We start from the raw sequence: 12,899 nt of genomic DNA, 5'->3' as shown, positions 1-12,899 counted from the left end.
CCCATTTACAACGACATCAGAGCACCAAACACTCGGGAAGTATCGGTAAAACAGAGGCTTTTTACAAACGAAAGTTATCGGAATTTAGGTCAGGTCAGACTGTAATGATGAAAGCTACGTCTGTATCAAGCAAAGCACTGGAGGCATCATACGCCGTATCCCTGCTTGTGGCTAAGTCAAAAAAGCCACACTCAATTGTCGAAGAGCTCATTCTCCCTGCAGCTAGTGTTATGGCTGAAATTATGATTGACAAGAAAGCAGCTGACACACTAAAAAAAGTCCCCCTGTCGAACAACACTGTGTCCCGTCGGATCAACAATATGTCAGTTAATATTATTGGACAAGTGGTGAAGAAAATAAAACAAGCCGGTCAGTTCGCTTTGCAGCTGGATGAAATGACAGATGTGAGTGGAGATGCTCAGCTCCTGGCTTTCGTTCGTTACAAAGATGTGTCGGACATAAATGAGCATATTTTATTTTGTAAAAAGCTGCCAGGAAAGACAACCGGAGGAGAAATGTTCCAGGTTATAGACAGCTTTTTCAAAGAACATGATCTGCAGTGGAATACATGCAGCCACGTCTGTACTGATGGTGCGGCTGCGATGACGGGAAGCGGGAAGGGACTGTTCGGACACATCAAAAAGGTAAACAACGACATTAAATGGATGCACTGTATTATTCATCGTGAAGCACTCGCTAGTAAGAGGGTTTGTCCTGATTTATGTGCTGTTATGGATGATGCTGTGAAGATGATAAACTTCATCCAATCCCGACCACTGAATCATAGACTGTTTGAAACTCTCTGTCATGAGAATGGCGCAGAGCACGAACAGCTATTGCTCCACACAGACGTGCGCTGGCTTTCACGCGGAAAAACGCTCCTGAGACTCTATGAGCTTCGCAATGAAGTTTTTATGTTCCTCAAGGAGCATCTGCATCCTCTTGCTGTGGTGTTTGAGGATGCAAACTGGGTGGCACGCCTTGCATATCTCGTTGATGTGTTTACCAAACTTAACGAGCTCAACCAATCACTTCAGGGGAAGGAGTCACACATCCTTAAAATGTATGACAGAGTGAAAGGATTCACTAAGAAGCTCGAACTATGGGAGAGGAAATGTGATGAGGGAAATGTGAGCTGTTTCCCACTACTTGATGCCCATCTTGCCACCACTGATGTTGCCCGGGGTCCAGTGGTCAAACTGGTGAAAGCACATCTGTCCAAACTCAGCATGTATTTTAGCCAGTATTTTCAGGACATTGAAAAAAATTCAGAAAGACTGGACTGGGTGAGGGACCCATTCATTGTGAGTGAGAGCAGCAGCAACCTTCATGCAAGGCTGCAGGAGCATCTCATGGATTTGTCATCTGACCGTGGGCTGAAAATAGCATTTGCTGAGAAGACATTGACTGAGTTTTGGTGTGATGTGGAGAAGGAATATCCTGAACTGGGAAAACATGCACTGTTTGAACTTTTACCTTTTGGTTCTACCTATATGTGTGAGGTGACCTTCTCAGCTTTGACACACATCAAAACCAAGCAGAGGAATAGACTGGATGTGGAGAACAGCCTGGTAACAGCTGTTTCCACACTGCCCCCAGATCTATCAGAGCTTATCAAAGATAAGCAAGCTCAGGTGTCTCATTAAACTAAACTAAGTTGAATGATGAAAACAAAGTAAAACTGATATGGTTATTTATTTTAGTGTTTTGCTCCTGATGTTCTAAGTTTAAATGTCTGTTTAAAGGGGACTCATTCAGCTTTTGTTATAACAAAGGGAGGTTTATTTACTTTTTTTTAAATTTAGTATTTATTTTCAGATTTATCATTCACTTTCGTGGCAACATATATATTTATGTTAAATTTAAACTGAAAAGAATAAAATGCCCAATAATTAAATGTTCAAGTTATGGAGATTTAATAAAATGTTTTACATTTGATAATCAGTTGTACGTTCTACTTTTATTGAATCATCAACACATTTGACAAAGGGGGTACTTGTGGTATGAGAAAATCTCTCAGGGGGTACACAATTCAAAAAAGGTTGGGAAACACTGTAGTACAGCACGCGCGGTGTTTGGAAGAGTCATTTTCAGTGCCTTGAGAAAACACTTTGGTGTCAATTAAGAAGTTGCTGCACTGTCATCACTGCGACAGCTGTCCTTCACAACTGCCTGAAATGCATGGATGCCCAGATCCTCCATGAGAAGAGGACAACAATCCAAATGTTCCACCATTTACAACAGACTACAGAGGACTTGCATAGAGATGCTTTTGCATTGCGCTGCTTTAAGTAAATATTTTTTATTTTATTTTCATTCTTCTACTCGGATCACACAAGAGTTTTGTATTCATTTTTAAAACCATGATTAACTATTCCACACTAGGGCCAACCCCTGTCTTAATCTGAATCCTCTCTGGGAAACCAACCCCTTAAGACTAAACTCAGTACCTTGATGCTGGTCTCTGGGATCTCAAAGAGGACAGAACTCCCACATCTGGTACCCAGTTTCAGCAGCATCTCCCTCATTGTCTGCCTCGGATCTCACATCTGAAAACAATACTGCATGGTGAGTACAGGCCTATATTCCACTTTTCATTACCTTCTTCTCGAGCTTAACCCATGGGCACGGGCTTTGCACGAATTACAGCCCAGCAAATTTGGACTCTGACCGTGTATCACACTCACATCAGGACACTCAGGGTACTTCACCAAAATCCGTTTATTACCGAAAGCCAATTCGTGGTCCAAGGAACAGGCAGGGTCAAAGCCAGAGATCAGTCGGTACCAAGTGCCAAAACAATGATCGTGATCCAAATGAGTTGTCGATGAGCCGGGAGCAGGCAGGTCAGGAAGCCAAAAGGTCAATCCTTAAACAGACGGAAGACAGGAGTTAGACCCACGAGGGAGGAACGGGGTTAGGTCGGACAGGAGTGGGAAGGTTCTGGAGGCGCGGGAAGAGGAGCCAGGAAAAGTCGGGCGGTACAGACCTGAAATAGAGACGGCGTTAGATCGCTTAGCAATTGCATAACAAAAAAAAACCTTGCACTGAGCAATTTCACTTGTAATCTAATCATTTACTTGTGTCCCATTACTGTGTGACCAGGGAACTCTTCTTCAGGAGCAGTGACAGGGGCTGGCTGATGCCCCTAGACGCATCCAACACTGCCACCTTGGCATTGTTCTGGGAAGAAGTGCAAAAGCTTCGAGCGATGCTTGCAGGTGATCTTGCAACGCGCGAAAACATTCCGATTACTGGTTTGCTGGTAGGATTAAAACAAAATAGAAATTATGCAGATTCTCCCTTAGCAATGGCACTGACATCTATTAAAATAAAAGTTGTCGTGCACTCTGGGTGTTGGCGCGCTCCGGCTTTCCGCTTGTTGTACACACGCTACTTGGTACAGGATCTGCGCTGTGTTCGCATCGCGCCGTACAATTAACTGGTGTTTTGTGGTGTTTGCTTATTGTCCACCGATCTGGGTAGAACAATTATTAAAACACGTGAACATAGGGGTTACACACAGTCTTCTTCCTAACAGAGAACATAAAAAGCCCGCTCACCTATCCATCAAAATAATGCATTTTAACAAAAACGACATTAAACGACACACGAATAATTATTCACAAACGTAATCAAAAGCAAAGCTACAAACCTTTATACAGTATAACTGAAAATACACTCCTTGTACGCGACCGCCGAAACACTACTTACCGTCTCGCTGTCCACGGGGCAAACTGAGGTGCCCGGAAGAAGGCATCAGCAGTTGGTACTTTCTTTAAGGGAAATACACACAAACATCCAGTATAAAATTTTATAAGTTTAAAATATAAAAACCAAACCACACTGGTTACACTTACACATAGTTTTTATGTTAAGATCCATTGCACACCGCTGGTCCTAATCTCTAGTGACAAAGCCGGCGTCAGGAGCCGGACGGGTTAGGCGCACCACGAGGCGCTGTGGGATTCCGCCCAGGACTAGCTGCTGAAGCTCGGCTAGCACCAGCGAGTCGGTTTTCGCTTACCGCCCGTAAAACAATCGAGTGCCACCTACCGCCACGCCGCGCAATTCCGGCGATTCTGAACAATTTTGCCAGTACGATTTTGTTTGGATTTCCCCGTCTTCATCTCTGAAATCGCAAATTTCAACCCTCTTGCTGTGTCCTAAGCAGTCAAATAACACATTTATTGAGCAGATGAAGAGAAGAAAGCAAAAGAATCTGCTGTAACCTTTGTAGGCGCTCACATTATCTGTTGGCTATTTTTTACGGTGGAAAGTAATGGACTGGGAAGAAAATTCGGCCCAATATACAGGGGGCAATATCAGGTTATTTATAATATGAGCAAAGCGACGGATATTAATTTGGTCTTTGATTATTAATTATTTAATTAATTGTTATTAAAACTGCATGATACATTAGTCTTAAGCAGCGAACTAGTGTTTACTGTAGCATTTGTGGCTACCCTATGGAAATAGCCTATATGTTCAGAAAAGTCACGTACACAAAATGCATTTCTTTCACTCCCGAAATGCATTTCGTCCACAAAGTGACGTTCTTCCATTCTGTTCCAGTCCGTGTCCAATGAGATGTTGCGTGCCTAGCTAGCGTTTTACGTAGTTGCTCACGTGTATATTAGTTCTAGAACCTAGGGTGGGTGATAAGGGAGAGTCTGCAGAATTCTCATTTCATTTTCAGCGTACCAGCAAAGCAGTAGTGATAATGTTCTCTCGGATAGCCAGATCAGCTGTGAGTATTGCTCGCAGCTTCTGCAGCTCTTCCCAGAGCAATACAAAGGTGACAGTGTTGGGTGCATCTGGGGGCATCGGCCAGCCCCTGTCACTGCTGCTTAAGAAGAGTCCACTGGTCAGCCAGCTCTCGCTTTATGACGTTGTCCACACCCTCGGAGTGGCTGCAGACCTCAGTCACATTGAGACCAGGGCCCAGGTCACTGGCTACGTCGGCCCTGAACAACTCCCGCAAGCTCTGAAGGGGAGTGAAGTTGTCGTCATTCCTGCTGGAGTGCCCAGGAAGCCCGGGATGACACGGGATGACCTCTTCGGAACCAACGCCTCCATCGTGGCCACCCTGGCTGATGCCTGTGCCCGCAACTGCCCTGAAGCTATGATTTGTCTAATCACCAACCCGGTAAACTCCACTGTTCCCATAGCTTCAGAGATTCTTAGGAAGCATGGAGTTTACAACCCTAAGCGGGTCTTTGGTGTGACGACGCTAGACATCGTCAGGGCTAACACCTTCGTGGCCGAACTCACGGGACTGAATCCTGCTCATGTCAACGTCCCTGTAGTTGGTGGCCATGCGGGCAAGACCATAATTCCGGTCTTATCTCGGTGCACTCCCAAAGTGGAGTTCAGTGTGGATACTCTCACTAACCTCACGAGGCGTATCCAAGACGCAGGCACTGAGGTGGTGAAGGCGAAGGCTGGGGCAGGCTCTGCCACCCTCTCCATGGCGTATGCAGGGGCTAGGTTCGCCGTGTCTCTGCTGGATGCCATGAATGGCAAAGAAGGGGTCATCGAATGTGCATTCGTCAGGTCAGAGGAAGGCGAATGCACATATTTCTCCACCCCTCTCCTCCTCGGCAGACACGGAGTGGAAAGAAACCTAGGCCTTGGCAAGCTCTCCGCCTTGGAGACCAAGCTGGTGGCGGAAGCACTGGACGAGCTGAAGGCCTCCATTAAGAAGGGGGAGGACTTTGCGAGTGCGCCAACACTTTAACAAAATAAACATTTTTAAAGATTTATAAAATAGAATTACTGTGTAAGCCGCCATGTTGAAATTGCGTCACAGGGGCAACTCGGACAAGAAAACTCTTCGTTGACCTGTCTTGGCCACCTTACCGCACTGATGGGAATGAGCAGGATGTGACTGTGGCAAAATGTACTGACCTGTAACGTACTGCAATTAAATAAACTCTCACGAACTATTTTTCTTGGCCCGTGTTGTTTTTTGGTTTGTGAAGCAGAAAGGTTAATTGTGATTTTTGTTTTTGACAGAGGTTCTGATTCGTTTTGCGATGTAATTTTTTTAAAAGTCAAGCTTCAGAATTAAACATGATCTCCTTAGTTTCAAGTCGGCGACTTTACGTAGGGAATCTTATAATATAACAAGATCTTATAACAGCAAACAGGCTACGTTAGCAGCATCATCCTAAGCAGTTAGATAACACGTTTATCGAGCAGATGAACAGAAAAAAGCAGAAGAATCTCCTGTAAAAACATCAAAAAATGATTTGATCAACGTTCACTAGACCCTGAATGAAAAAAATCCTGGATCAATAACGGCTGCTAATGAAGTTCTGATAATATAATAAAGTTTATGGAGACAGTGTCTTGCAATTGCATGTCTTTTATATTTATTTATTTAAAACAAATAATACCAAACTTGGGGCGGCATTGTGGTGCAGTGGTTAGCATTGTTGCCTCACACCTCTGGGTCCCGGGTTCGAGTTTCCGCCTGGGTTACATGTGTGTGGAGTTTGCATGTTCTTCCCATGTCGTCATGGGGTTTCCTCCAGGTACTCCGGTTTCCCCTCACAGTCCAAAAACATGCTGAGGCTAATTGGACTTGCTAAATTGCCCGTAGGAGTGCATGTGTGAGTGAATGGAGTGAGTGTGCCCTGCGATGGGCTGGCCCCCCATCCTGGGTTGTTCCCTGCCTCGTGCCATTCTGGCATAAGCTCCGGGGACCCCCCGCGACCCAGTAGGATAAGCAGTTTGGAAAATGGATGGATGGAGAGAATACCATACTTTGTGCATTGTGACACGACGGCCTGCTGGCAATCAGCACTATACAGGCTAACAATAATCATGGTATCCACAGCGTTGGCCCAACCATTAAACCAATGCAGGGAGGATGTGAAGGACAGCAGGACAGGAGATGCCTGCTACACAGGTGTGCTCACTGTGTTTAAACTCTGGCAGGACAATATCATTAAACTTACTGACAGTTAAATATATATTACAAATTGTATTGTTGTGTGTAACATGTTGGATGCAATTTCGCTGCCGTCTCCACTATCTGGAGGATTCATTGCAGAAGCAAGAATAACTTCATGTCATTTTATTAGTTTTCTTTTTTTTTTAAAGAAAAACGTCCGACGAACGTCCTATAAGTAGATATACAGAAAATGAAGCATATCTCTGTATAATTCAGCTTCACAAACAGGCAAGTACTCCTAATTGGATACAGGGTTCTTCTTTTTAATGACCCGAAAATGAGTTTCAGCATTCTTAATGAAATAACTCGGCCAGAAAACGAAATGAAACAGAATTTTCAACATATTATTTTAGAACACTTCTACATTTGAACAAACTTACCATAATGTCAGCTCCATTTTCAGACACTACATGGGTCAATGAAAAAGACGGATTTCTATTCGACCGTATGCGGACCAATAGTTGACATTGTTACTAAGAAATGACCAATGAGTTTTCTCAAATCTCTGTCCTATCCGTGGGAATTACTGAAAGATTAATATCCGACTTTGAATACTACGGTTTCAAGTAAATAAACAGCTAAATTGATAAAAAAAAAAAAAAAAGAGAGAGATTTAAAAACGTAACTTGAAACATGTGGTGTGAAAAGTAATAGCTTATAAGACATCATCTGCCGTGACTCGGATTCGAACCGAGGTGTTGCGGCCACAACGCAAAGTACTAACCACTATACGATTACGGCAAGCCACACGAAATTGAAAAATAACACTCGTTCGTGTTTGTGTGGAGCACAAAACAACAACAAAAAAAAAAAACAGAATGGAAATTGTGCAGATTCTCCCTTAGCAATGGCACTGACATCCATTAAAATAAAAGTTGTCGTGCACTCGAGCACTCTATGTGTTGGCGCGCTCCGGCTTTCCGCTTGTTGTACACACGCTACTTGGTACAGGATCTGCGCTGTGTTCGCATCGCGCCGTGTTTTGTGGTGTTTGCTTATTGTCCACCGATCTGGGTAGAACAATTATTAAAACACGTGAACATAGGGGTTACACACAGTCTTCTTCCTAACAGAGAACATAAAAAGCCCGCTCACCTATCCATCAAAATAATGCATTTTAACAAAAACGACATTAAACGACACACGAATAATTATTCACAAACGTAATCAAAAGCAAAGCTACAAACCTTTATACAGTATAACTGAAAATACACTCCTTGTACGCGACCGCCGAAACACTACTTACCGTCTCGCTGTCCACGGGGCAAACTGAGGTGCCCGGAAGAAGGCATCAGCAGTTGGTACTTTCTTTAAGGGAAATACACACAAACATCCAGTATAAAATTTTATAAGTTTAAAATATAAAAACCAAACCACACTGGTTACACTTACACATAGTTTTTATGTTAAGATCCATTGCACACCGCTGGTCCTAATCTCTAGTGACAAAGCCGGCGTCAGGAGCCGGACGGGTTAGGCGCACCACGAGGCGCTGTGGGATTCCGCCCAGGACTAGCTGCTGAAGCTCGGCTAGCACCAGCGAGTCGGTTTTCGCTTACCGCCCGTAAAACAATCGAGTGCCACCTACCGCCACGCCGCGCAATTCCGGCGATTCTGAACAATTTTGCCAGTACGATTTTGTTTGGATTTCCCCGTCTTCATCTCTGAAATCGCAAATTTCAACCCTCTTGCTGTGTCCTAAGCAGTCAAATAACACGTTTATTGAGCAGATGAAGAGAAGAAAGCAAAAGAATCTGCTGTAACCTTTGTAGGCGCTCACATTATCTGTTGGCTATTTTTTACGGTGGAAAGTAATGGACTGGGAAGAAAATTCGGCCCAATATACAGGGGGCAATATCAGGTTATTTATAATATGAGCAAAGCGACGGATATTAATTTGGTCTTTGATTATTAATTATTTAATTAATTGTTATTAAAACTGCATGATACATTAGTCTTAAGCAGCGAACTAGTGTTTACTGTAGCATTTGTGGCTACCCTATGGAAATAGCCTATATGTTCAGAAAAGTCACGTACACAAAATGCATTTCTTTCACTCCCGAAATGCATTTCGTCCACAAAGTGACGTTCTTCCATTCTGTTCCAGTCCGTGTCCAATGAGATGTTGCGTGCCTAGCTAGCGTTTTACGTAGTTGCTCACGTGTATATTAGTTCTAGAACCTAGGGTGGGTGATAAGGGAGAGTCTGCAGAATTCTCTTTTCATTTTCAGCGTACCAGCAAAGCAGTAGTGATAATGTTCTCTCGGATAGCCAGATCAGCTGTGAGTATTGCTCGCAGCTTCTGCAGCTCTTCCCAGAGCAATACAAAGGTGACAGTGTTGGGTGCATCTGGGGGCATCGGCCAGCCCCTGTCACTGCTGCTTAAGAAGAGTCCACTGGTCAGCCAGCTCTCGCTTTATGACGTTGTCCACACCCTCGGAGTGGCTGCAGACCTCAGTCACATTGAGACCAGGGCCCAGGTCACTGGCTACGTCGGCCCTGAACAACTCCCGCAAGCTCTGAAGGGGAGTGAAGTTGTCGTCATTCCTGCTGGAGTGCCCAGGAAGCCCGGGATGACACGGGATGACCTCTTCGGAACCAACGCCTCCATCGTGGCCACCCTGGCTGATGCCTGTGCCCGCAACTGCCCTGAAGCTATGATTTGTCTAATCACCAACCCGGTAAACTCCACTGTTCCCATAGCTTCAGAGATTCTTAGGAAGCATGGAGTTTACAACCCTAAGCGGGTCTTTGGTGTGACGACGCTAGACATCGTCAGGGCTAACACCTTCGTGGCCGAACTCACGGGACTGAATCCTGCTCATGTCAATGTCCCTGTAGTTGGTGGCCATGCGGGCAAGACCATAATTCCGGTCTTATCTCGGTGCACTCCCAAAGTGGAGTTCAGTGTGGATACTCTCACTAACCTCACGAGGCGTATCCAAGACGCAGGCACTGAGGTGGTGAAGGCGAAGGCTGGGGCAGGCTCTGCCACCCTCTCCATGGCGTATGCAGGGGCTAGGTTCGCCGTGTCTCTGCTGGATGCCATGAATGGCAAAGAAGGGGTCATCGAATGTGCATTCGTCAGGTCAGAGGAAGGCGAATGCACATATTTCTCCACCCCTCTCCTCCTCGGCAGACACGGAGTGGAAAGAAACCTAGGCCTTGGCAAGCTCTCCGCCTTGGAGACCAAGCTGGTGGCGGAAGCACTGGACGAGCTGAAGGCCTCCATTAAGAAGGGGGAGGACTTTGCGAGTGCGCCAACACTTTAACAAAATAAACATTTTTAAAGATTTATAAAATAGAATTACTGTGTAAGCCGCCATGTTGAAATTGCGTCACAGGGGCAACTCGGACAAGAAAACTCTTCGTTGACCTGTCTTGGCCACCTTACCGCACTGATGGGAATGAGCAGGATGTGACTGTGGCAAAATGTACTGACCTGTAACGTACTGCAATTAAATAAACTCTCACGAACTATTTTTCTTGGCCCGTGTTGTTTTTTGGTTTGTGAAGCAGAAAGGTTAATTGTGATTTTTGTTTTTGACAGAGGTTCTGATTCGTTTTGCGATGTAATTTTTTTAAAAGTCAAGCTTCAGAATTAAACATGATCTCCTTAGTTTCAAGTCGGCGACTTTACGTAGGGAATCTTATAATATAACAAGATCTTATAACAGCAAACAGGCTACGTTAGCAGCATCATCCTAAGCAGTTAGATAACACGTTTATCGAGCAGATGAACAGAAAAAAGCAGAAGAATCTCCTGTAAAAACATCAAAAAATGATTTGATCAACGTTCACTAGACCCTGAATGAAAAAAATCCTGGATCAATAACGGCTGCTAATGAAGTTCTGATAATATAATAAAGTTTATGGAGACAGTGTCTTGCAATTGCATGTCTTTTATATTTATTTATTTAAAACAAATAATACCAAACTTGGGGCGGCATTGTGGTGCAGTGGTTAGCATTGTTGCCTCACACCTCTGGGTCCCGGGTTCGAGTTTCCGCCTGGGTTACATGTGTGTGGAGTTTGCATGTTCTTCCCATGTCGTCATGGGGTTTCCTCCAGGTACTCCGGTTTCCCCTCACAGTCCAAAAACATGCTGAGGCTAATTGGACTTGCTAAATTGCCCGTAGGAGTGCATGTGTGAGTGAATGGAGTGAGTGTGCCCTGCGATGGGCTGGCCCCCCATCCTGGGTTGTTCCCTGCCTCGTGCCATTCTGGCATAAGCTCCGGGGACCCCCCGCGACCCAGTAGGATAAGCAGTTTGGAAAATGGATGGATGGAGAGAATACCATACTTTGTGCATTGTGACACGACGGCCTGCTGGCAATCAGCACTATACAGGCTAACAATAATCATGGTATCCACAGCGTTGGCCCAACCATTAAACCAATGCAGGGAGGATGTGAAGGACAGCAGGACAGGAGATGCCTGCTACACAGGTGTGCTCACTGTGTTTAAACTCTGGCAGGACAATATCATTAAACTTACTGACAGTTAAATATATATTACAAATTGTATTGTTGTGTGTAACATGTTGGATGCAATTTCGCTGCCGTCTCCACTATCTGGAGGATTCATTGCAGAAGCAAGAATAACTTCATGTCATTTTATTAGTTTTCTTTTTTTTTTAAAGAAAAACGTCCGACGAACGTCCTATAAGTAGATATACAGAAAATGAAGCATATCTCTGTATAATTCAGCTTCACAAACAGGCAAGTACTCCTAATTGGATACAGGGTTCTTCTTTTTAATGACCCGAAAATGAGTTTCAGCATTCTTAATGAAATAACTCGGCCAGAAAACGAAATGAAACAGAATTTTCAACATATTATTTTAGAACACTTCTACATTTGAACAAACTTACCATAATGTCAGCTCCATTTTCAGACACTACATGGGTCAATGAAAAAGACGGATTTCTATTCGACCGTATGCGGACCAATAGTTGACATTGTTACTAAGAAATGACCAATGAGTTTTCTCAAATCTCTGTCCTATCCGTGGGAATTACTGAAAGATTAATATCCGACTTTGAATACTACGGTTTCAAGTAAATAAACAGCTAAATTGATAAAAAAAAAAAAGAGAGATTTAAAAACGTAACTTGAAACATGTGGTGTGAAAAGTAATAGCTTATAAGACATCATCTGCCGTGACTCGGATTCGAACCGAGGTGTTGCGGCCACAACGCAAAGTACTAACCACTATACGATTACGGCAAGCCACACGAAATTGAAAAATAACACTCGTTCGTGTTTGTGTGGAGCACAAAACAACAACAAAAAAAAAAAAACAGAATGGAAATTGTGCAGATTCTCCCTTAGCAATGGCACTGACATCCATTAAAATAAAAGTTGTCGTGCACTCGAGCACTCTATGTGTTGGCGCGCTCCGGCTTTCCGCTTGTTGTACACACGCTACTTGGTACAGGATCTGCGCTGTGTTCGCATCGCGCCGTGTTTTGTGGTGTTTGCTTATTGTCCACCGATCTGGGTAGAACAATTATTAAAACACGTGAACATAGGGGTTACACACAGTCTTCTTCCTAACAGAGAACATAAAAAGCCCGCTCACCTATCCATCAAAATAATGCATTTTAACAAAAACGACATTAAACGACACACGAATAATTATTCACAAACGTAATCAAAAGCAAAGCTACAAACCTTTATACAGTATAACTGAAAATACACTCCTTGTACGCGACCGCCGAAACACTACTTACCGTCTCGCTGTCCACGGGGCAAACTGAGGTGCCCGGAAGAAGGCATCAGCAGTTGGTACTTTCTTTAAGGGAAATACACACAAACATCCAGTATAAAATTTTATAAGTTTAAAATATAAAAACCAAACCACACTGGTTACACTTACACATAGTTTTTATGTTAAGATCCATTGCACACCGCTGGTCCTAATCTCTAGTGACAAA

General features: G+C 44.0%; 3 protein-coding genes across 10 annotated transcripts in view; 2 read left to right on the top strand and 1 right to left on the bottom strand.

Moving 5' to 3' along the window:
* LOC125729030 (U3 small nucleolar ribonucleoprotein protein IMP4-like) overlaps positions 1 to 12,899 on the bottom strand; it is a 75,466-nt gene that overhangs the window by 36,662 nt on the left and 25,905 nt on the right. The window contains exon 1 of one of the 8 annotated variants that reach the window (XM_049005594.1): positions 11,835 to 11,851. The exons of 6 other annotated variants lie outside the window; for them this stretch is intronic. In XM_049005594.1, the coding sequence (XP_048861551.1) occupies positions 11,835 to 11,837 (3 nt within the window). In that variant the 5' untranslated portion in view covers positions 11,838 to 11,851. Of the gene's footprint in view, positions 1 to 7,341; positions 7,359 to 11,834; positions 11,852 to 12,899 lie in introns of those variants that run through there. One more of the 8 variants, XM_049005595.1, reaches the window with a different exon arrangement.
* On the top strand, positions 4,724 to 5,740 carry LOC125729028 (malate dehydrogenase, mitochondrial-like). The gene has a single exon (XM_049005585.1). The coding sequence runs from the start codon at positions 4,724 to 4,726 to the stop codon at positions 5,738 to 5,740; it is 1,017 nt and encodes a 338-aa protein (XP_048861542.1).
* On the top strand, positions 9,217 to 10,233 carry LOC125729027 (malate dehydrogenase, mitochondrial-like). Its single transcript, XM_049005584.1, has one exon. The coding sequence runs from the start codon at positions 9,217 to 9,219 to the stop codon at positions 10,231 to 10,233; it is 1,017 nt and encodes a 338-aa protein (XP_048861541.1).

Source organism: Brienomyrus brachyistius, unplaced genomic scaffold, assembly GCF_023856365.1.
Source record: "Brienomyrus brachyistius isolate T26 unplaced genomic scaffold, BBRACH_0.4 scaffold413, whole genome shotgun sequence".
Lineage (NCBI taxonomy): Eukaryota > Metazoa > Chordata > Actinopteri > Osteoglossiformes > Mormyridae > Brienomyrus > Brienomyrus brachyistius.
The sequence above is the reverse complement of the archived record's forward strand: the minus strand, read 5'-3'. Positions and strand labels throughout refer to the sequence as shown.

What these genes read in the sequence shown, in the direction of transcription:
- LOC125729027 (XM_049005584.1), top strand. Translation starts at nt 9,217, where the DNA reads ATGTTCTCTCGGATAGCCAGATCAGCTGTGAGTATTGCTCGCAGCTTC.
- LOC125729028 (XM_049005585.1), top strand. Translation starts at nt 4,724, where the DNA reads ATGTTCTCTCGGATAGCCAGATCAGCTGTGAGTATTGCTCGCAGCTTC.